The sequence below is a fragment of the Rhinoraja longicauda genome, chromosome 29 (genome assembly GCF_053455715.1).
Source record: "Rhinoraja longicauda isolate Sanriku21f chromosome 29, sRhiLon1.1, whole genome shotgun sequence".
Lineage (NCBI taxonomy): Eukaryota > Metazoa > Chordata > Chondrichthyes > Rajiformes > Arhynchobatidae > Rhinoraja > Rhinoraja longicauda.
In genome coordinates, this window is record NC_135981.1 from 392,479 (window position 1) to 420,226 (window position 27,748).

Sequence of the window (27,748 nt, forward strand, 5' to 3'; positions counted from 1 at the left end):
ACTCCAGGTGCGGTCTCACCAGGGCCCGGTACAACTGTAGAAGGACCTCTTTGCTCCTATACTCAACTCCTCTTGTTATGAAGGCCAACATTCCATTGGCTTTCTTCACTGCCTGCTGTACCTGCATACTTCCTTTCAGTGACTGATGCACTAGGACACCCAGATCTCGTTGAACATCCCCTCTTCCTAACTTGACACCATTCAGATAATAATCTGCCTTTCTATTCTTACTTCCAAAGTGAATAACCTGACACTTATCTACATTAAACTGCATCTGCCATGTATCCGCCCACTCACACAACCTGTCCAAGTCACCCTGCAGCCTTATTGCATCTTCCTCACAATTCACACTACCCCCCAGCTTAGTATCATCTGCAAATTTGCTAATGTTACTTTTAATCCCTTCATCTAAGTCATTAATGTATATCGTAAATAGCTGGGGTCCTAGCACCGAACCTTGCGGTACCCCACTTGTCACTGCCTGCCATTCCGAAAGGGACCCATTTATCCCCACTCTTTGCTTTCTGTCTGTCAACCAATTTTCTATCCAAGTCAGTACCCTACCCCCAATACCATGTGCTCTAATTTTGCCCACTAATCTCCTATGTGGGACCTTGTCGAAGGCTTTCTGAAAGTCGAGGTACACCACATCCACTGACTCTCCCCTGTCAATTTTCCTAGTTACATCCTCAAAAAATTCCAGTAGATTTGTCAAGCATGATTTCCCCTTCGTAAATCCATGCTGACTCGGAATGATCCTGTTACTGCTATCCAAATGCTCAGCAATTTCGTCTTTTATAATTGACTCCAGCATCTTCCCCACCACTGATGTCAGACTAACTGGTCTATAATTACCCGTTTTCTCTCTTCCCTCCTTTCTTAAAAAGTGGGATAACATTTGCTATCCTCCAATCCACAGGAACTGATCCTGAATCTATAGAACATTGAAAATGATCTCCAATGCTTCCACTATTTCTAGAGCCACCTACTTAAGTACCCTGGGATGCAGACCATCAGGCCCTGGGGATTTATCAGCCTTCAGTCCCATCAGTCTACCCAAAACCATTTCCTGCCTAATGTGGATTTCCTTCAGTTCCTCCATCACCCAAGGTTCTCTGGCCCCTAGAACATTTGGGAGATTGTGTGTATCTTCCTCATGGAGACAGATCCAAAGTAACGGTTTAACTCGTCTGCCATTTCTTTGTTCCCCATAATAAATTCCCCTGCTTCTGTCTTCAAGGGACCCACATTTGCCTTGACTATTTTTTTCCTCTTCACGTACCTAAAAAAACTTTTGCTATCCTCCTTTATATTATTGGCTAGTTTACCCTCGTACCTCATCTTTTCTCCCTGTATTGCCTTTTTAGTTAACTTTTGTTGCTCTTTAAAAGAGTCCCAATCCTCTGTCTTCCCACTCTTCTTTGCTATGTTATACTTCCTCTCCTTAATTTTTATGCTGTCCTTGACTTCCCTTGTCAGCCACAGGTGTCTCTTACTCCCCTTAGAATCTTTCCGCCTCTTTGGGATAAATTGATCCTGCAGCCTCTGCATTATTCCCAGGAATACCTGCCATTGCTGTTCTACCGTCTTCCCTGCTAGGGCCTCCTTCCAGTCAATTTTGGCCAGCTCCTGCCTCATGCCTCTGTAATCCCCTTTGCTATACTGTAATACTGACACTTCCGATTTTCCCTTCTGCCTTTCCATTTGCAGAGTAAAACTTATCATGTTGTGATCACTGCCTCCTAATGGCTCTTTTACCTCTAGTTCCCTTATCAGATCAGGATCATTACACAACACTAAATCCAGAATTGCCTTCTCCCTGGCAGGCTCCAGTACAAGATGTTCTAAGAATCCATCTCGAAGGCACTCTACAAACCCTCTTTCCTGGGGTCCATTTCCAACCTGATTTTCCCAGTCTACCTGCATGTTGAAATCTCCCATAACCACCGTAGCATTACATTTGTGACACGCCAATTTTATCTCCTGATTCAACTTGCACCCTATGTCGAGGCTACTGTTTGGGGGCCTATAGATAACTCCCAAACAGTTACACAATATGCAGAGTCGCCATGCGTCGGGGCACACAACCACAACACAGTATGCAGAGTCGCCACGCGTCGGGGTACACAACGTTACACAGTATGCAGAGTCGCCATGCGTCGGGGTACACAACGTTACACAGTGTGCAGAGTCGCCATGCGTCGGGGCACACAACGTTACACAATATGCAGAGTCGCCATGCGTCGGGGCACACAACCACAACACAGTGTGCAGGGTCGCCAGGCGTCGGGGCACACAATGTTACACAAGTATTCAAGCACTCAGTGACCCAGCAAAGTACTCAGCAGTTAAAGCGATACCTTCAGGGCATGCAGACCATGTGGTTTTGCAGTGGGCACCCGTGCTGACAATCATGCAGGACCTACAGCGGGTTGCATTGGTGCTGCGGCCACTGCCGCTTGGTAACTTTGCTGAGCGAAGTGATGCTGGGGCATGGGGTCCCCCCCACCCACTGTGTCACCCCCACCCCCTGTATCCCCCCCACCCACTGTATCCCCCCCCACCCCGCTGTATCCCCACTACCCACTGTATACCCATCACCCACTGTGTCCCCCCCACCCCGCTGTATCCCCACCACCCACTGTATCCCCCCCACCCACTGTATCCCCTCCCACCCACTGTATCCCCATCACCCACTGTGTCCCCCCCACCCACTGTATCTCCCCCACCCCGCTGTATCCCCACCACCCACTGTGTCCCCCCCACCCACTGTGTCACCCCCACCCCCTGTATCCCCCCCACCCACTGTGTCCCCCCCACCCACTGTGTGCCCACCCACCCACTGTGTGCCCACCCACCCACTGTGTGCCCACCCACCCACTGTGTCCCCCCACCCACTGTGTCCCCCCCACCCACTGTGTCACCCCCACCCCCTGTATCCCCACCACCCACTGTGTCATCCCCACCCCCTGTATCCCCACCACCCACTGTGTCCCCCCCACCCACTGTGTCCCCCCCACCCACTGTGTGCCCACCCACCCACTGTGTCCCCCCCACCCACTGTGTCCCCTCACCCACCCATGTTTCCCCCACCCACCCACTGTGTCCCCCCACCCACTGTGTCCCCCCACCCCCTGTATCCCCCCCACCCACTGTGTCACCCCCACCCCCTGTATCCCCCCACCCACTGTGTCACCCCCACCCCCTGTATCCCCCCTCACCCCCTGTATCCCCCCTCACCCCCTGTATCCCCCCTCACCCCCTGTATCCCCCCACCCCCTGTGTCACCCCCAACCCCTGTGTCACCCCCACCCACTTTGTCCCCACCCCCTATATCCCCCCCACCCACTTTGTCCCCACCCCCTGTATCCCCCCCACCCACTGTGTCACCCCCACCCACCGTGTCACCCCCACCCCCTGTATCCCCCCTCACCCCCTGTATCCCCCCCCACCCACTTTGTCCTCACCCACTGTATCCCCCCCACCCACTGTATCCCCCCCACCCACTTTGGCCCCACCCCCTGTATCCCCCCACCCACTTTGTCCCCACCCCCTGTATCCCCCCCACCCACTTTGTCCCCACCCCCTGTATCCCCCCCACCCACTGTATCCGCCCCACCCACTTTGTCCCCACCCCCTGTATCCCCCCACCCACTGTGTCACCCCCACCCCGTGTATCCCCCCTCACCCCCTGTATCCCCCCACCCCCTGTGTCACCCCCACCCCCTGTGTCACCCCCACCCACTTTGTCCCCACCCCCTATATCCCCCCCACCCACTTTGTCCCCACACCCTGTATCCCCCCCACCCACTGTGTCACCCCCAACCCCTGTATCCCCCCACCCACCGTGTCACCCCCACCCCCTGTATCCCCCCTCACTCCCTGTATCCCCCCCACCCACTTTGTCCCCACCCCCTATATCCCCCCCACCCACTGTATCCCCCCCACCCACTTTGGCCCCACCCCCTGTATCCCCCCCACGCACTTTGTCCCCACCCCCTGTATCCCCCCCACCCACTTTGTCCCCACCCCCTGTATCCCCCCCACCCACTGTATCCGCCCCACCCACTTTGTCCCCACCCCCTGTATCCCCCCCACCCACTTTGTCCCCACCCCCTGTATCCCCCCCACCCACTCTATCCCCCCCACCCACTTTGTCCCCACCCTCTGTATCCCCCCCACCCACTGTGTCCCCACCCCCTGTATCCCCCCCACCCACTGTGTCCCCACCCACCCCGCTATGTCCCCACCCACCCACTGTGTCCCCACCCACCCACTGTGTCCCCACCCACCCACTGTGTCCCCACCCACCCGCTGTGTCCCCCCCCACCCACTGTGTCCCCCCCACCCACTGTGTCCCCCCCCACCCACTGTGTCCCCCACCCACCCGCTGTGTCCCCCCCACCCACTGTGTCCCCCCTCACCCACTGTTTCCCCCCCCACCCACTGTGTCCCCCCCACCCACTGTGTCCCCCCCACCCACTGTGTCCCCCCCACCCACTGTGTCCCCCCCACCCACTGTGTCCCCCGCACACACTGTGTCCCCCCCACCCACTGTGTCCCCCCCACCCACTGTGTCCCCCCCACCCACTGTGTCCCCCCCACCCACTGTGTCCCCCTCCACCCACTGTTTCCCCCCACCCACCCACTGTTTCCCCCCACCCACCCACTGTTTCCCCCCACCCACCCACAATAGACAATAGGTGCAGGAGTATGCCATTCGGCCCCTCGAGCCAGCACCACCATTCAATCTGATCATGGCTGATCATTCTCAATCAGTACCCCGTTCCTGTCTTCTCCCCATACCCCCTGACTCCGCTATCCTTAAGAGCTCTATCCAGCTCTCTCTTGAATGCATTCGGAGAATTGGCCTCCACGGCCTTCTGAGGCAGAGAATTCCACAGATTTACAACTGTGGCTGAAAAAGTTTTTCCTCATCTCCGTTCTAAATGGCCTACCCCTTATTCTTAAACTGTGGCCCCTGGTTCTGGATTGAGAGGGGATCTTATAGAAAATTCTTAAGGGAATGGGCAGGCTAGATATACGAAAAATATTCCTGATGTTGGGAGAGTCCAGAACCAGAGGTCACAGTTTAGGAATAAGGGGTCGGCCATTTAGGACTGAAATAAGGAAAAAGCTTACCACCCAGAGAGTTGTGAATCTGTGGAATTCTCTGCCACAGAAGGCAGTGGAGGCCAATTCACTGGATGTTATCAAGAGAAAGTTAGATTTAGCTCTTCGGGCTAAAGGAATCAAGGGATATGGGGAGAAGGCAGGGACGGGGCACTGATTGTGGATGGTCAGCCATCACAGTGAATGGCGGTGCTGGCTCGAAGGGCCGAATGGCCTCCTCCTGCACCTATTGTCTATGTTTCTGTTTCTGTTGCAGCCCGAAGGAGAGTCACGCTGTGAAACCCGCGAAGAAAGACAGAGACCAAAGAACACGGCATTTACTGGCAGACCTTCCCCTCCCTCCGGAGCTCCCAGGAATAGACCCGTCGCCACCAGGCTCCCCGCAGCAGAAGACCCCTCCCCAGCCCCAACCCGTGCTGAAGAAGAGGCCCAAGTATGCACAGGGGCGGTGTGGGCTCAGTGAAACTTGCTGCTCACTTTTATAAGGAAGGGTCGGGTGTAACATGTTCCTCGGGCGGTGGGCGGTCAGTAAAGGTCACGCGAGTGTTGTGAAGCAGCCTCTGGTCCACCCGTGTACCTGTCTCACTGCTGCACAGTTGCTGGCTGCAAGACTGCAGCGGTGTTAGATTGCAGTAAGGGTCAGAGCCACATCCAGTGGAGGTGGAAATTACTTATGGTGGTGGGAGGACCCGTCCCCTAGTGTGGGTCAGTGTGTGTGTGGGTCAGTGTGTGTGTGTGGGTCAGTGTGTGTGTGTGGGTCAGTGTGTGTGTGTGGGTCAGTGTGTGTGGGTCAGTGTGTGTGTGGGTCAGTGTGTGTGTGTGTGGGTCAGTGTGTGTGGGTCAGTGTGTGTGTGTGTGGGTCAGTGAGTGTGTGGGTCAGTGTGTGCATGTGGGTCAGTGTGTGTGGGTCAGTGAGTGTGTGGGTCAGTGTGTGTGGACCAGTGTGTGTGTGGGTCAGTGAGGTCAGTGTGTGTATGTGGGTCAGTGTGTGTATGTGGTTCAGTGTGTCTGTATGTGGGTCAGTGTGTGTGTATGTGGGTCAGAGTGTGTGGGTCAGTGTGTGTGTATGTGGGTCAGTGTGTGTGGGTTAGCGTGTGTGGGTTAGCGTGTGTGTGGGTCAGTGTGTGTGGGTTAGCGTGTGTGTGTCTGTGGGTCAGTGTGTGTTGTATGTGGGTCAGTGTATGTGGGTCAGTATGTGTGTGGGTCAGTGTGTGCGTGTGGGTCAGTGTGTGTGGGTCAGTGTGTGGGTCAGTGTGTGTGGGTCAGCGTGTGTGGGTTAGCGTGTGTGAGTCAGCGTGTGTGTGTATGTGGGTCGGTGTGTGTGGGTCAGTGTCAGTGTGTGGGTCAGTGTCAGTGTGTGGGTCAGTGTGTGGGTCAGTGTCAGTGTGTGTGGGTCAGTGTCAGTGTGTGGGTCAGTGTCAGTGTGTGGGTCAGTGTCTGTGTCAGTGTGTGTAGGTCAGTGTATGTGGGTCAGTGTGTGTGGGCCAGTGTGTGTGTGTGTGTGTGGGTCAGTGTGTGTGTATGTGGGTCAGTGTCAGTGTGTGTCAGTGTGTATGTGGGTCAGTGTCTGTGTGGGTCAATGTGTGTATGTGGGTCAGTGTGTGTCAGTGTGTATGTGTGTGTGTCAGTGTGTGTGTGTGTGGGTCAGTGTGTGTGTGTGGGTCAGTGTGTGGGTCAGTGTGTGGGTCAGTGTGTGTGTGTGTGGGTCAGTGTCAGTGTGTGGGTCAGTGTGTGTGTATGTGGGTCAGTGTGGGTCAGTGCGTGTGTGGGGGTCAGTGTGTGTGTGTGGGTCAGTGCGTGTGTGGGGGTCAGTGTGTGTGTGGGTCAGTGTGGGTCAGTGTGCGTGTGTGTGGGTCAGTGTGTGGGTCAGTGTCAGTGTGTGGGTCAGTGTCAGTGTGTGGGTCAGTGTGCGTGTGTGGGGGTCAGTGTGTGTGTGTGGGTCAGTGTGTGGGTCAGTGTGCGTGTGTGGGGGTCAGTGTGTGTGTGTGGGTCAGTGTGTGGGTCAGTGTGCGTGTGTGGGGGTCAGTGTGGGTCAGTGTGTGGGTCAGTGTCAGTGTCAGGGTGTGTGGGTCAGTGTGTGGGTCAGTGTGCGTGTGTGGCGGTCAGTGTGGGTCAGTGTGGGTCAGTGTGCGTGTGTGGGGGTCAGTGTGTGGGTCAGTGTGTGTGTGTGGGTCAGTGTGCGTGTGTGGGGGTCAGTGTGTGGGTCAGTGTGTGTGTGGGTCTGTGCGTGTGTGGGGGTCAGAGTGTGTGGGTCAGTGTGTGTGTGTGGGTCAGTGTGTGGGTCAGTGTGCGTGTGTGGGGGTCAGTGTGTGTGTGTGGGTCAGTGTCAGTGTGTGGGTCAGTGTCAGTGTGTGTGGGACTGTCCCCCAGTGAGGGTCTGTTTTGAACCATTGGCCAACCCCATCGTTGATGGTGTTTGCAGAATGTGCTGCCCTCGGCACGGGGAGAAGACGGAGACGGAGAGCGACTGGGGCAAGCGGTGCGTGGATAAGTTTGACATCATTGGAATCACTGGCGAGGGGACGTACGGGCAAGTTTACAAAGCAAAGGATAAGGACACAGGTAATAGCATTCACAACTCATCCTTGCTGACAGGCTGGGACTTCAAAGCATGTCTCATGGCGAAAAGCCTTTTATGTTTCAGAATAATGTTTGCTATTCCTTATACTTGCTGATTGGTGGGCATCATCCGGGCAAGTGTGAATTGTTGCGTTTTGGGAGGTGGCATATAGGGGGCAAGTACACAGGTCAAGGTGGGACCATAAACAGCATTGATGTACAGAGGAATCGTGGGCTCCAAGTTTAAAGCTCCCTGAAAGTGGCAGCATGGGTAGCAAAGAAAGTGTAGGGCATGCTTGCCTTCACTTGCTGGGCTTTCAGCATAAGAGTCAGGAAGTCACGATGCAGCTCTGTAGCATTTTGGTCGGCTGCGTTTGGAGTATTGTCTGCATTTCTGGTCGCCCCCATTGCAAGGAAGGATGTGGAGTGTTTGGAGAGGGTGCAGAAAGTTTACCAGAATGCTGCCTGAATCTGAGGGTCACAACGTCTCTGGAATACCTATCCATGTTCTCCACAGATGCTGCCTGACCCATTGAGTTACTCCAGCACTCTGTGAAACATCACCTATCCATGTTCTCCACAGATGCTGCCTGACCCGCTGAGTTACCCTAGTGCTATCTGTCCATTTGTGTGTTAACCAGCATCTGCAGCTCTTTGTTTCTACATTCTGGATTAGAGGGTGTTAGCTATCAATATATATTTGTTTGTAAATTCATGTCGTCGGAGCAGAATTAGGCCATTCAGCCCCGTGAGTCTATTCCGCCATTCATTTATGGCTAATCTATCTTTCCCTCACGACCCCATTCTCCCCATAACTTTACTAATAAAGAACCTATCAATCTCTTCTTTACAAATATCCAATGACTTACCCCCACTGTCTGTGGCAATGAATTCCACAGATCCACCATCCTCCAACTATAGAAATTCCTCCTCATCTCTTTTCTAAAGGTACGTCCTTTTATTCTGAGGCTGTGCCCTCTGGTCCTAGACTCTCCTGCTAGTGGAAACATCCTCTCCACATCCACTCTATCCAGGCCGTTCACTATTCAGTAAGTTTCAATGAGGTCCCGCCTCGTCCTTCTAAACTCCAGAGAGCACAGGCCCAGTACCGTCAAACGGATCACGGTTGTTTCTGGAGATTTGGAGGCTGAGGAAACATAGAAAATAGGTGCAGGAGAGGGCCATTTGGCCCTTCGAGCCAGCACCGCCATTCATTATGATCATGGCTGATCATCTACAATCAGTAACCTGTGCCTGCCTTCTCCCCATATCCCTTGATAGGGAGATGTAGATAAGGTAGACAGTCAGAACCTTTTTCTAAGGGTGGAAATGTCAAAGAATAGAGGGCACATCTTTAAGGTGAGTAGAAGTTAAAGAAGATGTGCAGGGAATGTGTTTTAATCAGAGTGGTAGTTGCTTAGAACATGCTGCTAGGGTAGTTGTGCATTCAAACATGATTGAGGCTTGTAGATAAGCACATGGATATGGAGAGAAATGATCATGTGGTCAAAGGGCCTTCACATGTGCTGCACGTTGGGCATAGGGCCTGCACATGTGCTGCACGCTTCCATGTTGGGCATAGGGCCTGCACATGTGCTGCATGCTTCCATGTTGGGCATAGGGCCTGCACATGTGCTGCATGCTTCCATGTTGGGCATAGGGCCTGCACATGTGCTGCATGCTTCCATGTTGGGCATAGGGCCTGCACATGTGCTGCATGCTTCCATGTTGGGCATAGGGCCTGCACATGTGCTGCATGCTTCCATGTTGGGCATAGGGCCTGCACATGTGCTGCATGCTTCCATGTTGGGCATAGGGCCTGCACATGTGCTGCACGCTTCCATGTGGCCTGTCATAAGTAGACACTCTTTCTTCTCCAAGGCGAGATGGTTGCCCTGAAAAAGGTTCGTCTCGATAATGAAAAAGAAGGCTTTCCCATCACAGCCATTCGAGAAATCAAAATCCTTCGGCAGCTGACCCACGTGAGTGTGGTGAACATGAAGGAGATCGTGACCGACAAGCAGGATGCGCTCGACTTCAAAAAGGATAAAGGTACTCAGCAGCGAGGTCCGGGGGCTCCAGGCAAAGCATTGCCTGAGATTCCACTGTCGCTACGTAACTCCAGCACAGTCGTTTACCAAACTCCGCTTCCTCTGGAGTGATATTCTGCAGAAGCTGTGACTGGTCCAGGCGTCCCAGTTGTGTTTAACTGTCTGTCGTGGCGGGTGGCAATCTGAAGCTAAACTCCGTGCCTGTTCATTCTTGGTGTCAGAGCATGGGTCGTCTGAGCCACGGGCACATGATGCAGGCTGTGAACACACCTCATGCCTGCCCACTGGTCTGGGGTTGAACCCCAGCCCCTGTCCTCTCCTGTCGGAGGGAAACTTGCAGAAGCTGGACATCCTCAAAGCCAGAGTGATTTCATTGGAGGGGAAACAGAACCCGTATCACAGGTGCAGAATCTGTCATTGCTCACTGTTTAGCCAGGAAGATGATTGTGGCGAAGCATTGCAAGGCAGGGGGCTGTGACAGGTTGTGTTGATCGGTGCCCTGCTGGGTCAGTGTGGGATGGGAAGCAGGGGCACGGGGCCAGAGGCCAGTCCTGAAGTGGGGGTGTAACCAGAGCACAGGTTCACCACTGGCAGTGAGCACTGGCAGTGAGCCGAGACTAAACGCTACACATGAAACATCAAACATCCCTTGCCCACTCTGTCTCCATCACTGTCACTGTGTGTTACAGGGGCCTTCTACCTGGTCTTTGAGTACATGGACCATGACCTGATGGGGCTTCTGGAGTCGGGGCTGGTGCACTTCACCGAGGACCACATCAAGTCCTTCATGAGGCAGCTGATGGATGGCCTGGACTACTGCCACAAGAAGAACTTCCTGCACCGGGACATCAAATGCTCCAATATCCTCCTCAACAACAGGTGGGGGCTGGCAGAGGGAGGGGCGTGTGGGGAGGGTGGAGTGGGTTTTGGTGTAGCCTAGGTCGTGGGTTACAGAGACACTGTGGTGTGGGTGGGGAGGTTTCTATGGAGGGGAGGGTGGAGTCGGGTTCGGGCTACTGTGGTCCGGGTGGGAAGTAGGGGGGGTTTCGCAGGGAGGAGAGGGGGTGTAGGGTTTTGTGTCGCTTAGGCGGTGGGTTACAGAGACGCTGTGGTGTGGGTGGGGAGAGGGGAGGGGGGAGTACGGGAGGGGAGGGGAGGGGGAGTAGGGGAGGGGGGAGGGGAAGGGGGAGTGGGGTTTTTGTCGCGTAAGCCGTGGGTGACAGAGACACTGACTGATTTGTTGCCTTGATCCAGTGGGCAGATAAAGCTGGCAGATTTTGGCTTGGCGCGATTGTACAACTCCGAGGAAAGGTGAGTGGGCAGAACTGTGTTGTACTCGTTGGAATGTTCCGGCTGTATTTCAGCCCTGAGTGTGTGAATGGGGGCCAGGCTCTCTTGGTGAGAGCACAGAGAATGGCAGAGAGAGTGTGCAAATGACCCGACCTCAGCATCTGCTGCCCCTCCAACCAGAGCCCTTCATCTTCACACCACCCCTGAATCCATCCCTGAATCCATCCATGACCAAGAGCGTCACTGGAGAGGAAGCTGAGTGTCGATGCCCTCCTCGGCTGGACTGCCAACAAGGCCGTGCCAGGCCCATTCCTGGTCAGGGTCAGGCCATGCACAAGTGTTCACATGGACCAGTACAGCACAGGGACAGGCCCTTGGGCCCACAATGTCAGTGCCCAACATGATCCCTAGCCAACTGATCTCATCTGCCTCTCGCCCTCCATACTTCCATCTTAAGGTCTCTTGAACCCCACTGTGATATTGGCCCCCCACCACTACCCCTGGTAGTGTGTGCCACTGTGATATCTGCCCCCACCACCACCCCTGGTAGTGTGTGCCACTGTGATATCTGCCCCCACCCTGGTAGTGTGTCACTGTGATATCTGCCCCCACCACCCCTGGCAATGTGTGCCACTGTGATATCTGCCCCCACCACCCCTGGCAATGTGTGCCACTGTGATATTGGCCCCCATCACCACCCCTGGCAGTGTGTGCCACTGCAATATTGGCCCCCACCACCCCTGGCAATGTGTGCCACTGTGATATCTGCCCCCACCCTGGTAGTGTGTGCCACTGTGATATCTTTCCCCATCACCCCTGGCAATGTGTGCCACTGTGATTTCGGCCCCCACCAACACCCCTGGTAGTGTGCCACTGTGATATCGGCCCCCACCACCCCTGGCAATGTGTTCCACTGTGATATCGGCCCCCACCACCCCTGGTAGTGTGTGCCACTGTGATATCTGCCCCCACTACCACCCCTGGTAGTGTGTGCCACTGTGATATCGGCCCCCATCACCCCTGGCAATGTGTTCCAGGCCCCCACCACCTGCTGAGTAACAACAATGTGCTCCGCGCACCTCCTTTAAACTTCCCCCTCTCACCTTGTAGTTACGCCCTCTAGTGTTGGACATTTCCAAGTGGACTGATTGGAAATGCATGGGAATGGAGCACAATGCGGAGACGTGCAGGTTGTGCAAGAGGAGGAGCAGACCAGGGCTCAGTGAATGCAGGCCCGGGCCGTGTCATTAGTGGAGAAGGCCAATGGTATTGAACCTTGACTGGCGTTGCCATGAGACCAGGGTCGGGGTGAGGCAGCTGATGGAGCTGGGCAGCTGATGGAGCTGGGCAGCTGATGGAGCAAGTCCTCACCGACTGGCTTCGTTGAGGAGCAAACAAAGTGAATCAAGCGACATTGTGGGCCTTGTCCCCCTGGTGGCAGCAAGGATTTAGATCAATCAGGAGCGGAAAATCCAAAGGGAAATTAACAAAAGTATTAACAAATGTGGTCAGCAAAGGGTGGTGGTGAGCAGGAGTGTGAGTGACCGCAGGGCAGTGAGCACTGGGCTTCCACTGGGCTCAGTCCTGCTGGTGACCTGTCAATGAGGCGCTGTGAAACACGGTCTGCGACCACCAGGCTGATGCTGACAGTGTTCCTACCTGCATGGAGACATGACAGGTGGTCCACACAGTGGCAGCCCGACTCCAGGCTCAGGGTTGTCCACACATTATCCTGGCCAGCTAGATATGGTGATTCAGGAAGGCATGTGGGATCTTTAGCCAGAGGCTGGGGCACAGAGTACATGCTGGGATAGACCTGTGTGTTTCATTGTTTGCGGGGCCCCATGCTGGTGACAGGGAGTGGTGCAGACAACTGGGCATCTGTGCTGCTCAGGTGACACAGGCTAGGCTGGGGTTGGGTTTGGAATAAATCTTCTCAAATGGAGAATATACCTACATGAGTTGATGAGGTGGAAGAGTTAATTTGGAACTAGCAGCAGTGAGAACCTGGACCTGTGCCTGCAGGGCTACTGAAGCAGCCCCTCATCCTGTGATCCCTGAGGGTCTGTGCCTTGTGTTTCTGTTCTGGATCCTCTCCACTTGTTCAGTGGTGCGTGATGCCTCCCAGCCTGTGCATGGATCCTTGTGCTGGTGGGGTGTTGGTCCTGACTATCTGGGTGAGCGTTTGTGTTGGCAGTGCCAATCCTCATTGCTCCAATATCTCTTTGCCAGCCGCCCTTACACCAACAAAGTCATCACGCTGTGGTATCGGCCGCCAGAGCTGCTGCTGGGGGAGGAGCGATACACACCTGCCATCGACGTTTGGAGCTGTGGGTAGGTGCCGCTCGAGTCTGATACACAGGGCCGGGGGGGGGGCAGTGAGGCACTAAACCAGGGTGAGCGGGGCTGTGCACACCAGACTGGACCGTGTCGTGCATCGCTAGGCTGTGGTGAGCACGGGGCCGTGGTGATCAGGGGCACTAGTGATCAGGGGCACTAGAGATCAGGGGCACTCGTGATCAGGGGCACTCGTGATCAGGGGCACTCGTGATCAGAGGCACTCGTGATCGGGGGCACTCGTGATCGGGGGTACTCGAGATCGGGGGCACTAGCGATCGGGGCACTAGCGATCGGGGGCACTAACGATCGGGGGCACTGGCGATCGGGGGCACTGGCGATCGGGGGCACTGGCGATCGGGCACTAACTGTCTTCTTCTTTGCAGCTGTATCCTTGGGGAACTCTTCACTAAAAAGCCAATCTTTCAGGCCAACCAGGAGCTGGCACAACTGGAGCTGATCAGGTAGGCGATGGCTTTGGGTACTTGCCCACCGCGTGTCCATAGGGTCCACTGGCTGCAGGCCTCACACAGTCCTGGCAACACTGGCTGCAGGCCTCACACAGTCCTGGCAACACTGGCTGCAGGCCTCACACAGTCCTGGCAACACTGGCTGCAGGCCTCACACAGTCCTGGCAACACTGGCTGCAGGCCTCACACAGTCCTGGCAACACTGGCTGCAGGCCTCACACAGTCCTGGCAACACTGGCTGCAGGCCTCACACAGTCCTGGCAACACTGGCTGCAGGCCTCACACAGTCCTGGCAACACTGGCTGCAGGGCCTCACACAGTCCTGGCAACACTGGCTGCAGGCCTCACACAGTCCTGGCAACACTGGCTGCAGGCCTCACACAGTCCTGGCAACACTGGCTGCAGGCCTCACACAGTCCTGGCAACACTGGCTGCAGGCCTCACACAGTCCTGGCAACACTGGCTGCAGGCCTCACACAGTCCTGGCAACACTGGCTGCAGGCCTCACACAGTCCTGGCAACACTGGCTGCAGGCCTCACACAGTCCTGGCAACACTGGCTGCAGACCTCACACAGTCCTGGCAACACTGGCTGCAGACCTCACACAGTCCTGGCAACACTGGCTGCAGGCCTCACACAGTCCTGGCAACACTGGCTGCAGGCCTCACACAGTCCTGGCAACACTGCAGGCCTCACACAGTCCTGGCAACACTGGCTGCAGGCCTCACACAGTCCTGGCAACACTGGCTGCAGGCCTCACACAGTCCTGGCAACACTGGCTGCAGGCCTCACACAGTCCTGGCAACACTGGCTGCAGGCCTCACACAGTCCTGGCAACACTGGCTGCAGGCCTCACACAGTCCTGGCAACACTGGCTGCAGGCCTCACACAATCCTGGCAACACTGGCTGCAGGCCTCACACAGTCCTGGCAACACTGGCTGCAGGCCTCACACAGTCCTGGCAACACTGGCTGCAGGCCTCACACAGTCCTGGCAACACTGGCTGCAGGCCTCACACAGTCCTGGCAACACTGGCTGCAGGCCTCACACAGTCCTGGCAACACTGGCTGCAGACCTCACACAGTCCTGGCAACACTGGCTGCAGGCCTCACACAGTCCTGGCAACACTGGCTGCAGGCCTCACACAGTCCTGGCAACACTGGCTGCAGGCCTCACACAGTCCTGGCAACACTGGCTGCAGGCCTCACACAGTCCTGGCAACACTGCAGGCCTCACACAGTCCTGGCAACACTGGCTGCAGGCCTCACACAGTCCTGGCAACACTGGCTGCAGGCAATGTTCCAGGTCTCGCTGCCACTCCAGGTGTTGGCTCGGATTTGAGCGGCTGTGAGAATGTTGTGAATTTCCCGGTGTGGGACGAGTAAAGGAATATATTATTAATGGTTGCGTGATGCTTATTCAGAAGGGATAGGAGCAGAATAAGGCCACTCGGCCCATCAACTCTGCTCCGCCATTCAATCACGGCTGATCTACCTCTCCGTCCTAACCCCATTCTCCTGCCTTCTCCCCATTAACCCCTGACACCCGCACGAATCAAGAATCTATCTGTCTCTGCCTTAAAAATCCCCATTGACGGCCTCCACAGCCGTCTGTGGCAATGTATTCCACAGATTCACCACCCTCTGACTAAAGACATTCCACTTCATCTCCTTTCTGAAGATATGTCAAGAGAAAAAGATTAGTTAAGGCAAATGTAGGTCCCTTGCAGTCGGAAACAGGTGAATTGATCATAGGGAACAAGGAGATGGCAGACCAATTGAACAAATACTTTGGTTCTGTCTTCACTAAGGAAGACATAAACCGTCTGCCGGAAATAGCGGGGGACCGGGGGTCTAATGAGATGGAGGAACTGAGGGAAATCCAGGTTAGTCGGGAAGTGGTGTTAGGTAAATTAAATGGATTAAAGGCAGATAAATCCTCAGGGCCAGATAGGCTGCATCCCAGAGTGCTTAAGGAAGTAGCCTCAGAAATAGTGGATGCATTAGTGATAATTTTTCAAAACTCTTTAGATTCTGGAGTAGTTCCTGAGGACTGGAGGGTAGCTAATGTAACCCCACTTTTTAAAAAGGGAGGGAGAGAGAAAACGGGGAATTATAGACCAGTTAGCCTAACATCGGTAGTGGGGAAAATGCTAGAGTCAGTTATTAAGGATTTGATAGCGTCACATTTGGAAAGTGGTGAAATCATTGGACAAAGTCAGCATGGATTTACCAAAGGCAAATCATGTCTGACGAATCTTATAGAATTTTTCGAGGATGTAACTAGTAGAGTGGATAAGGGAGAACCAGTCGATGTGTTATATCTGGACTTTCAGAAGGCCTTCGACAAGGTCCCACATAGGAGATTGGTGTACAAACTTAAAGCACACGGCATTGAGGGTTCAGTGTTGAGGTGGATAGAAAATTGGTTGGCGGACAGGAAGCAAAGAGTAGGAATAAACGGGTCCTTTTCGGAATGGCAGGCAGTGACTAGTGGGGTACCACAAGGCTCAGTGCTGGGACCCCAGTTATTTACAGTGTATATTAATGATTTGGACGAGGGAATTGATTGCAACATCTCTAAGTTTGCGGATGACACGAAGCTGGGTGGCAGTGTTAGCTGCGAGGAGGATGCTAGGAGGCTGCAGAGTGACTTGGATAGATTAGGCAAGTGGGCAAATGCATGGCAGATGCAATATAATGTGGATAAATGTGAGGTTATCCACTTTGGCGGCAAGAACAGGAAAGCAGAGTATTACCTGAATCGTGAACGATTGGGAGAAGGGGAGATGCAACGTGACCTGGGTGTCATGGTGCACCAGTCATTGAAAGCAAGCATGCAGGTGCAGCAGGCAGTGAAGAAAGCGAATGGTATGTTGGCATTCATAGCAAGAGGATTTGAGTTTAGGAGCAGGGAGGTTATGCTGCAGTTGTATAGGGCCTTGGTGAGACCGCACCTGGAGTATTGTGTGCAGTTTTGGTCTCCTAACCTGAGGAAAGACGTTCTTGCCTTAGAGGGAGTACAGAGAAGGTTCACCAGATTGATCCCTGGGATGGCGGGACTTACATATGAGGAAAGACTGGATAGACTGGGCTTGTACTCGCTGGAATTTAGAAGACTGAGGGGGGATCTTATAGAAACATATAAAATTCTTAAGGGGTTGGAGAGGCTAGATGCGGGAAGATTGTTCCCGATGTTGGGGGAGTCCAGAACCAGGGGTCACAGCTTAAGGATAAGGGGGAAGTCTTTTAGGACCGAGATGAGAAAACATTTCTTCACACAGAGAGTGGTGAGTCTGTGGAATTCTCTGCCACAGAAGGGAGTTGAGGCCAGTTTATTGGCTATATTTATGAGGGAGTTAGATGTGGCCCTTTTTTCTAAAGGGATCAGGGGGTATGGAGAGAAGGCAGGTACAGGCTACTGAGCTGGATGATCAGCCATGATCATATTGAATGGTGGTGCAGGCTCGAAGGGCCGAATGGCCTACTCCTGCACCTATTTTCTATGTTTCTATAAGTCACTGAACTAGTAATCCAGACTCCTGGAGCAATTACCATCAAAATCCACGACAGTTTCCATGGTGGCACAGCGGGTAGAGTTGCTGCCTCACAGCGCCAGAGACCCGGGTTCCATCCTGACTACGGGTGCTGTCTACGGAGTTTGTATGTTCTCCCCGTGACCTGCGTGGGTTTTCTCCGGGTGCTCTGGTTTACGCCAAAGATGTACAGGTTTGTAGGTTAATTGGTTTTGGTAAAATTCTAAATTGTCCCTTGTGTGTGTAGGGTAGTGTTAGTGTGTAGGGTAGTGTTAGTGTGTAGGGTAGTGTTAGTGTGTAGGGTAGTGTTAGTGTGTAGGGTAGTGTTAGTGTGTAGGGTAGTGTTAGTGTGTAGGGTAGTGTTAGTGTGTAGGGTAGTGTTAGTGTGTAGGGTAGTGTTAGTGTGTAGGGTAGTGTTAGTGTGTAGGGTAGTGTTAGTGTGTAGGGTAGTGTTAGTGTGTAGGGTAGTGTTAGTGTGCGGGGATCACAGGTTGGTGCAGACTTGGTGGGCCGAAGGGCCTTTTTCCATGCTGTATCTCTAAACTAACAGATGGAGAATTTTAATTCAGTCAATTAAATATTCTGGATTATAATGCTATAATCGAGAACAGTGAGCATGAAACTACTGAATTGTCTTTGGCTCGGGAATGAAACTCCCGAGTGATGCGGTAACCATGTGGGTGAGCCACATCGCTGACTCCAGCTCTCCCTTCATGTGCCTCAACCAATCCCTGGGGCCAGGCTGTTCCCCAGAGGGCGAATCCCCTCAATCTGTCCGGCCCGGCCTGGAATGTTCATTGGCTTTGTTTGATGCCATCCTGTTATAAACCCCTTGTCTGGAGCGTGCCGTGATGCGCTGTGCCATGCCGTGCCGTGCCATGCCGCAACTTGACATGACGTGCCGTGCCGTGCCATGCCGCAACTTGACATGACGTGCCGTGCCGTGCCGTGCCGCGACTTGACATGACATGACGTGCCGTGCCGTGCCGTGCCATGCCTTGCCATGCCATGCCGTGCCATGCCGTGCCGTGCCATGCCGCGACTTGACATGACGTGCCGTGCCGTGCCGCGACTTGACATGACGTGCCGTGCCGTGCCGTGCCGTGCCATGCCTTGCCATGCCATGCCGTGCCATGCCGTGCCGTGCCATGCCGCGACTTGACATGACGTGCCGTGCCGTGCCGTGCCATGCCGTGCCATGCCGCGACTTGACTTGACATGACGTGCCGTGCCGTGCCGTGCCGCAACTTGACATGACGCGCCGCGACTTGACGTGACGTGCCGTGCCGCGACTTGACATGCCGTGCCATGCCGCAACTTGACATGACGCGCCGTGCCATGCCATGCCGCAACTTGACATGACGCGCCGTGACTTGACGTGACGTGCCGTGCTGTGCCACCCAGCTTAGTGCAATGCAACATGGGTTTTCAGCCACACTGGCGGCTTTGATTGGGCAGAGGGGACTGGGCAGTTACTGGCCCATGATGCAGGCGAGCTTTATAAATGTTTTGCCGATGCTGACTGTGTTTTGTGCCTTTGTTTCCACAGCCGATTGTGTGGCAGTCCATGCCCAGCGGCCTGGCCTGACGTCATTAAGCTGCCGTACTTCCACACCATGAAACCCAAGAAGCAGTATCGACGTCGGCTTCGAGAAGAATTTGCATTGTGAGTTTCAGTCGCAGCGGAATAACATAGAAACATAGACAACAGGTGCAGGAGGAGGCCACTCAGCCCTTCCAGCCAGCACCACCAAAATAAGTGCAGGAGGAGGCCACTCAGCCCTTCCAGTCAGCACCGCCATTCAGTGTTCTGGCCTTTTCCCATATCCCTTGATCCTTTCGCACTAAGAGCTAAATCTAACTGTCTTGAGTGCTTGTGCCATGAGGGTAGTGGTCAGTGTCTGTGTGGGTAGTGGTCAGTGTCTGTGTGGGTAGTGGTCAGTGTGTGTGGGTAGTGGTCAGTGTCTGTGTGGGTAGTGGTCTGTCTGTGTGGGTAGTGGTCAGTGTCTGTGTGGGGGTAGTGGTCAGTGTCTGTGTGGGTAGTGGTCAGTGTCTGTGTGAGGGTAGTGGTCAGTGTCTGTGGGTAGTGGTCAGTGTCTGTTGGTAGTGGTCAGTGTCTGAGGGTAGTGGTCAGTGTCTGTGTGGGTAGTGGTCAGTGTCTGTTGGTAGTGGTCAGTGTCTGTGTGAGGGTAGTGGTCAGTGTCTGTGTGGGTAGTGGTCAGTGTCTGTGGGTAGTGGTCAGTGTCTGTGGGTAGTGGTCAGTGTCTGTGTGAGGGTAGTGGTCAGTGTCTGTGTGGGTAGTGGTCAGTGTCTGTGGGTAGTGGTCAGTGTCTGTTGGTAGTGGTCAGTGTCTGTGTGAGGGTAGTGGTCAGTGTCTGGGTAGTGGTCTGTCTGTGTGGGTAGTGGTCAGTGTCTGTGTGGGTAGTGGTCAGTGTCTGTGGGTAGTGGTCAGTGTCTGAGGGTAGTGGTCTGTCTGTGTGGGTAGTGGTCTGTCTGTGAGGGTAGTGGTCAGTGTCTGTAGTGGTCAGTTGATGCTGGTGCCGAGATATTGGATGGGACAGGGTTGAGATTTGCTTTGTATCTGACCTGAGCTGTGTCCCTGGTGGTGTACATGGCAGTGTGCATGGCAGGTGTGTATGGCAGTGTACAATGCAGTGTGCATGGCAGTGTACAATGCAGTGTGCATGGCAGTGTACATGGCAGTGTGTATGGCAGTGTACATGGCAGTGTGTATGGCAGTGTACATGGCAGTGTGTATGGCAGTGTGTATGGCAGTGTGCATGGCAGTGTACAATGCAGTGTGTATGGCAGTGTACATGGCAGTGTGCATGGCAGTGTGCATGGCAGTGTACATGGCAGTGTGCATGGCAGTGTGCATGGCAGTGTGAAGATTACAGGGGAAAAGGCAAAGAACATTTAACTGTTTAACATCTGTTTTCACCCTTTAATCAGAAGTTAACAGAAGTATCAAATGCCATTGAGGACGGGAACACGAAACCTTCACTGCTTGTGTCAGATACGAATGTTCCCGAGCCTCACTCTCACAAGCCTCTATTCTTCCACCCTGACCACAGCTCCAAAACGTTAATGCCTGCCTGCCACCCAGGCAGCAGCGACGGTCTCTTCCTGTCCAGTCAAATCACCCTTTCACCTATGAAATTGTTGACCAGATAACCCGTTTGTGTTCTCATTGGCTGCAGTTTAACTCTTGAAATAAAAGCAAAGTTTCTGGGAACTTGTGAGTTGCTGCAAGGATCTTCCCACAGCCCACTGCCCACTGCCCACGGCGCGCTGCAGTCATTGTGGTCGATGCGGTGTGGTCAGTGCTGTGGGGTCAGTGGTCAAGCTGAAACCTGCGTCGTGCGCTTGTGTTAAGGGCATGTGCAGTGAGTCAGTGTGTGGGCAGCGCGATGCGGTCGATACAGTGTGGTCAGTGTGCGGTCAGCGCGGTCGCTGTGGTGTGGGCAGCGCGATGCGGTCGATACAGTGTGGTCAGTGTTGTGCGGTCAGCGCGGTCGCTGTGGTGTGGGTGGTGCGATGCGGTGGATGCGGTGTGGTCAGCGTGGTCGCTGTGGTGCTGTCAGTGGTCAAGCTGATGCCTGCGTCGTGCGCTTGTGCAGTGGGTCAGTGTCAGCTGCTGGTGTCCTGTCTCTGCAGCGTTCCACTCCCCGCCCTTGACCTGCTGGACCACATGTTGACCCTGGACCCCAGTAAACGCTGCTCTGCCGAGCAGACCCTGCAGAGCGACTTCCTCAAGAACGTGGACCCCACGACCATGCCTCCACCCGAGTAAGTGTCAGGCCTGGGCTGAGCGGTGTGGTCACTGCCCCCCCACCCCACAGCGCGGCCCCCTCACCCCCACAGCACGGCCCCCTCACCCCCACAGCACGGCCCCCTCACCCCCACAGCATGGCCCCCTCCCCCCCACAGCATGGCCCCCTCACCCCCACAGCATGGCCCCCTCACCCCCACAGCATGGCCCCCTCACCCCCACAGCATGGCCCCCTCACCCCCACAGCATGGCCCCCTCACCCCCACAGCGCGGCCCCCTCACCCCCACAGCGCGGCCCCCTCACCCCCACAGCGCGGCCCCCTCACCCCCACAGCATGGCCCCCTCACCCCCACAGCATGGCCCCCTCACCCCCACAGCATGGCCCCCTCACCCCCACAGCGCGGCCCCCTCACCCCCACAGCAAGGCCCCCTCACCCCCACAGCGCGGCCCCCTCACCCCCACAGCATGGCCCCCTCACCCCCACAGCATGGCCCCCTCACCCCCACAGCGCGGCCCCCTCACCCCCACAGCATGGCCCCCTCACCCCCACAGCATGGCCCCCTCACCCCCACAGCGCGGCCCCCTCACCCCCGCCCCCACCCCGGCCCCCCCCTCAGCGCGGCCCCCTCACCCCCACAGCATGGCCCCCACAGCGCGGCCCCCTCACCCCCATAGCGCGGCCCCCTCAACCCCACAGCGCGGACCCCCTACCCCGGCCCCCCCCCCCACAGCGCGGCCCCCTCACCCCGGCCCCCACACCCCGCCCCCCCACAGCGCGGCCCCCTCACCCCCACAGCACGGCCCCCTCACCCCTGCCCCCCCCCACAGCGCGGCCCCCTCACCCCCACAGCGCGGCCCCCTCACCCCCACAGCGCGGCCCCTTCAGTGATTCCTACTGATGCATCAACACGTGTAGATGCTCCTTTACCGCGGAGTTGCACAGTAACACGGTAACAGGCGAGTGGGGGGGCTGCACTGTGGGGGGGGGGGGGGGCTGTGTCCGGCTCTATGCCGCGGTACGCTAACACTCCCCTTTGTTGCCGGTGCCGCGCCAGCCTCCCCCACTGGCAGGATTGTCACGAGCTGTGGAGCAAGAAGCGCCGGCGGCAGAAGCAGGCCGGCATCGTAGAGGAGCCGCCAGCCCCCAAAGCCCCGCGCAAGGACAGCGCGCTGACCACAGACGACAGCCGCAGCAGCACGCCGCAGGGAGCAGCCCCGCAGGGCAAGGCACCGGGCAGCCACACCGACGTGGGCAGTGAGTGAAGGCGCGCCCTCCACCCGCGCGCCCGCCTCCCCGCACCCACACCCCCCGCCCGCCTGCCCCCCCGCCCGCCACTCCCCCCCGCTTGCACGCCCCCCCGCCCGCCACTCCCCCCCGCTTGCAGGCCCCCGCTCCCCCCGCCAGCCTCCCCGCACCCACTCCTGCCCCCCCGCCCGCCACTCCCCCCCGCCCGCCTGTCCCCCCGCCCGCCACTCCCCCCCACCCGCCTGTCCCCCCGCCCGCCCCCGCCACGCACCCAATCCCCCCCGCACGCACTCCCAACCGCCCTCCATTCCTCCCCGCCCACCACTGCTCCCCGCCCACCACTCCCCCCCGCCCACCACTCCCCCCCGCCCGCCACTCCCCCCGCCCTCCACTCCCCCCCGCCCACCACTCCCCCCCGCCCACCACTCCCCCCCGCCCACCACTCCCCCCCGCCCACTACTCCCCCCGCCCACCACTCCCCCCGCCCGCCACTCTCCCCCGCCCGCCACTCCCCCCCGCCCGCCACTCCCCCCGCCCGCCACTCCCCCCCGCCCGCCACTCCCCCCCGCCCGCCACTCCCCCCCGCCCGCCACTACCTCCGCTCGCCCCCCCGCTCCCACTCCCCGACGCCTGCCACTCCCCCCCCGCCCGCAACTCCCCCCCCCGCCCGCTCACCCGCCCCCCCCTGCCCACCACTCCCCCCGCCCACAACACTCCCCCCCCCCCCACTACTCCCCCCTGCACCCACTCCCCCCGCCTTGCTCTGTGCTGCCACCATTCTGGCGTTGGAGGGCAGAGAGCATTTACTCTGGATGATCAGTAAGGGGGTCAGGGTCGGGGCAGGGTCAGGGGTTGGGGCGGTGCAGGGTCAGGGGCTGCGGGACTGGCCCGGTGTTGACGCATGCTTTGTGTTGCAGGCATCAGGGTCACGGTTTGGGGTGGGGCAGGGGCAGGGGCAGGGGCAGGGGCAGGGGCAGGGGCGGGGGCGGGGGCAGGGGCGGGGGCGGGGGCAGGGGCAGGGGCGGGTTTGGAGCAGTGCAGGGTTGGGACAGAGGCAGAGGCTGCGGGACTTATGTTGTGGGGCTTCCCGGTGTTGACCCATGCTTCGTGTCGCAAGCGTCAGGGTCAGGGTCAGGGTCGTGGCTGGGCAGGTTGGGCTGGGGCAGGGTTGGAGTGGTGCAGGGCAGGGGCTGCGGGACCGGTGGTGTGGGACTGCCCGGTGTTGAAGGTTTGGGGTGGTGCAGGGGCAGGGTTGGGGCTGGGGCAGGGATGGGGCTGGGGCAGGGTTGGGGCTGGGGCAGGGATGGTGCAGGGGCAGGGTTGGGGCTGGGGGACTGGTGCGGGGCTGCCCGGTGTTGACGCATGCTTTGTGTTGCAGGTATCAGGGATGCAGCACAGCAGCTGAATCAGAATGAGCTGGCGGTGCTGCTAAACCTGCTGCAAACACAGACCAACCTGAGCCTGAGCCAGCTGGCACAGGCACTCAACGTCAGCACCAACCCAGAGACGCAGCAGCAGTGGAACGTGCTGAGCCAGTCCCTAGTGGCGCTGGCCGAAGCCACTAGCCAGCAACAGGAGGCCACTCCATCCGCTGTCACCCACCCCCCTCCCCCTCCCCCAGCCCCCCCCACCGAGCCCCCCCCAGCTGCAGCACCCCTCCCTCCAGCCCCCTCCCCTCTGCCACAGGTCCTGGCCACCCTGCACCCGACTGCCAGCACGCAACAGCCTCCCAGCGCAGCACATGCGGCCGAGAGTCCGGACACTCACAACCTGCTCACCATCTTACTGACTCAGATCATCAAATCTCAGGAAACCACTGCAGTGCCCGAAGAAAGTAATGGGCTGAAGGCCAGTAATGCAGCCCTGCAGCCTGCAGCGGTCACCCCCAGACACCGCAGGTAGGTCTTGGTCCCGTGCAGCTCATGCATCGCATGTCTGTCTGCCCTTGTGCTCCCCCGCAGCTACCTGTCATGCCCCATGCAGCGGGGTGCATTGCACAGCCGGGTTCGATCCTGACTACGGGCGCTGTCTGCACGGTGTGCGCATTCTCCCCGTGACCTGCGTGGGTATTCTCCGGGCGCTCCGGTTTCCCCCCCACATCGTATGGACGTACAGGTTTGTACGTTAATTGGCTTCTGTAAATTTGGGATCTAGGAGTGTGCGGGGATCGCTGGCCAGTACGGACTTGGTGGGCCGAAGGGCCTGTTTCCCATGCTGTATCTAAACTAAACTGAGCAGTGGGTGCCATCCCCACACCTGAGACTAGGTCCCTCTCCTGGCTGTGCCCGCGGGCTGCTTGTTAATGCGGGGATGGGGGGGCAGGGTGAGGGACGGGGTGGGGGACGGGGTGGGGGGGGCAGGGAGGGGAATGGGGTGGGGGGGTGCAGGGTGGAAGGGCAGGGTGGGGTACGCGTGCTGGACGGGTGCTGTGGGTGCAGGGTGGGGGACGGGTGCCGTGGGTGCAGGGTGGGGGATGGGTGCTGTGGGTGCAGGGTGGGGGACGGGTGCCGTGGGTGCAGGGTGGGAGTGCAGGGTGGGAGGGCAGGGTGGGGGATGGGTGCTGTGGGTGCAGGGTGGGGGACGGGTGCTGTGGATGCAGAGTGGGGGACGGGTGCCGTGGGTGCAGGGTGGGGGATGGGTGCTGTGGGTGCAGGGTGGGGGACGGGTGCTGTGGATGCAGGGTGGGGGACGGGTGCCGTGGGTGCAGGGTGGGAGGGCAGGGTGGGGGATGGGTGCTGTGGGTGCAGGGTGGGGGACGGGTGCCGTGGGTGCAGGGTGGGGGATGGGTGCTGTGGGTGCAGGGTGGGGGACGGGTGCTGTGGGTGCAGGGTGGGGGTGGGGAACAGGTGCTGTGGGGCAGTAACCACAGCTCTGCCTTTCCCATGCAGATGAAGCGATGGTCACCAAGGCAGATGCCAAGGGTCCCGCGGTGCCAACGCTGGGTCCGAGCCGGATCCTGCCTCCGGACCAACGACCCCCTGAGCCCCCCGGCCCCCCGCCCTCCCTGGGCGACACGGACAGCCGGGTGAGTGTGCGGGCCAGCCCCTGCAGTGAGGACCCCAATGCCGGGGTGAAGGCAGCGCTGCTGCAGCTGCTGAACAAGGAGGAGATTGTGGAGAAGGAGAGGTTGGGCCGACCTGCAGACTACAGCGGCAGCCGCTTGTCAAACAGCTTCAGGAACAATGAGCGGAGGGGCCCTCAGCCGAGTGTCCGCAGCCTGCTGGACAGCAATGCCTCACACACCATGGGTCAGGCCAGGACTCTGCCCACCGTGCCTGTGGACTACCCCGACCTACGGCCCACGCAGTTCACAGCCGACCAGGACCACCGCTTCAACTTCTCCAGAGTCACGCTGCCCGCGGTGGTGGCGGGTACAGATGGCGGCAGCAACAGTATGGGCACCGATACCAAGGCAGCCAGCTACAGCTACAACACCATGCCCACTGTGGTCCTACCCACCGTGGCCCAGCCCACCGTGGCCCTGCCCACCGTGGCTCTGCCCACCATGGCCCTGCCCACCACCGGCCTGCCCACTCTCATCTGGGCACTGCCCACCCGCGGCTCAGGGTTTAACCGGGCACATGGCCGGGTTCCAGCCAGAGGGGGCAGAGGCCGGGGCGGCCCCTACTAACTGCTCACTCACTCACCGCGAGTGCTTTCTTACGATAGTGTCCTTGGACAGCTGACTGGTCCCGGCATTCTCCTCTGGGCCAGAGCCACTGGGAATGTTGGTGAGAGGACCAGGGGCGCTGTGTGCTCTGGCAGCCCCGCCCGCGTCTGAGGATGGGACTCTGTAAAGTCACACTGTCGGGGCTCGGCCCCATGACTTGTACACAATTGATTTGAAAACATTTATGGCCCTGAAGATGAGCAGACCGTGAGTGGACGGATGGCCGGAGAGGCGAGGGGCGGGGGAGGGATGGGCGAGGAGTGGGCAGGGGCCGCCCGTTACCCAAGGCAACCCACCGTCACAGACGACACTGGAACCCACGGCCACCGGCTGGGGAACAGCTGGTTACCAAGGCCTGAATCCTGGAACATTCCCCCCTCATTTCTCTGTACCCCATCCTCCACGACAGCCTCTTCATGTTGTGTTCTTTTCTAAGTTACAAGTATCTCCGCAAATCTGCAATTAAACCTGAACAATGTTCTCACCTGGCCTGAGGTGTCACTTCCTTTACCTGTCCGCACATTAATGTAGTGATCCAGTATCGCAGTCACCCTCTCCTCTCCTCTCCTCTCCTCACTCACTCCCCCTCTCTCACTAACCCCCCTCTCCCCCACTCACTCCCCCACCCCTTCCCTCACTCCCCCACTCACTCCCCCACCCCCTCCCACACTACCCCCCCTCTCCCCACTCACTCCCCCACCCCCTCCCACACTACTCCCCCTCTCCCCACTCACTCCCCCACCCTGCTCACTCACTCCCCCACTCACTCCCACACTACCCCCCCCCCCCGTGTACCTGCCCCCCCCCCGTGTACCTGCCCCCCCCCCCCCCCGTGTACCTGCCCCCCCCCGTGTACCTGCCCCCCCCCCCGTGTACCTGCCCCCCCCCCCCGTGTACCTGCCCCCCCCCCCCCCCCCGTGTACCTGCCCCCCCCCGTGTACCTGCCCCCCCCCCCAAGCCTCTGCCTTCACCGCTGTCAGTTGGCGCCGCACAACAGCCACGGACGGATTCAATGAACTGCGAGCCCCTTCCTCCTGCGTCCAATCTGGGTGGTTTGGTTTGTCTCATCGTGGGGGAGGTTGGACCTGCATGAAGCGACGACCCCCCCCCCCCCGGTACACCCCTCCCCCCACCCGGTACACCCCCCCCCCGGTACACCCCTCCCCCCCCGGTACACTCCCCCCCACCCGGTACACCCCCCCCGGTACACCCCTCCCCCCCCGGTACACCCCTCCCCCCCCCCCCCCCCCCAGTACACATCCCCCCCCTCCCAGTACACACCACCACCCCCGGTACACAACCCCCCCCCCCCCCGTTCACCCCCCCCCCCCAGTACACCCCCCCACCGTACAAACCCCCCCCCCCCCCCCCGGTACACCCCTCCTACACCCCCCCCCCCCGTACACACCCTCCCCCCGGAGCCGCTGCGCGGATGGGCCGGGCCGGTGTCCCGCTCGGGTCAGTGCTGCGGCCGCTCGGCCCGTCGGCTCCGCTCTGACACGCGGGTCGCTGCTGTAACACGTCTGTTCCGAGGATGAGGTTTGAATTTTTTTCAGCTTTTAGTAAATGTTACTTTAATAAAAAATATTCATAACCGACATCCACCTGTGGGATTTGTGTCGCAGTGTCTGGTGTTCGTGTGTCCAGGACCCGTGTCAGTGTGTGTGTCAGTGCACACACGTG

General features: G+C 58.0%; 1 protein-coding gene across 1 annotated transcript in view; it reads left to right on the forward strand.

Annotated features, from left to right (window-relative positions):
- Positions 1-26,671, forward strand: part of LOC144607503 (cyclin-dependent kinase 12-like) — a 37,646-nt gene extending 10,975 nt beyond the window's left edge. Inside the window, 13 exon segments of the mRNA XM_078424391.1 lie at positions 5,390-5,566; positions 7,556-7,695; positions 9,574-9,744; positions 10,433-10,622; positions 10,998-11,054; positions 13,266-13,367; positions 13,757-13,834; positions 18,925-19,041; positions 21,033-21,164; positions 22,205-22,404; positions 23,774-24,278; positions 24,280-24,293; positions 25,284-26,671. Coding sequence (XP_078280517.1) covers positions 5,390-5,566; positions 7,556-7,695; positions 9,574-9,744; positions 10,433-10,622; positions 10,998-11,054; positions 13,266-13,367; positions 13,757-13,834; positions 18,925-19,041; positions 21,033-21,164; positions 22,205-22,404; positions 23,774-24,278; positions 24,280-24,293; positions 25,284-26,026 — 2,626 coding nt within the window. The 3' untranslated portion in view covers positions 26,027-26,671.
- The last annotated feature ends 1,077 nt before the right edge of the window (positions 26,672-27,748 follow it).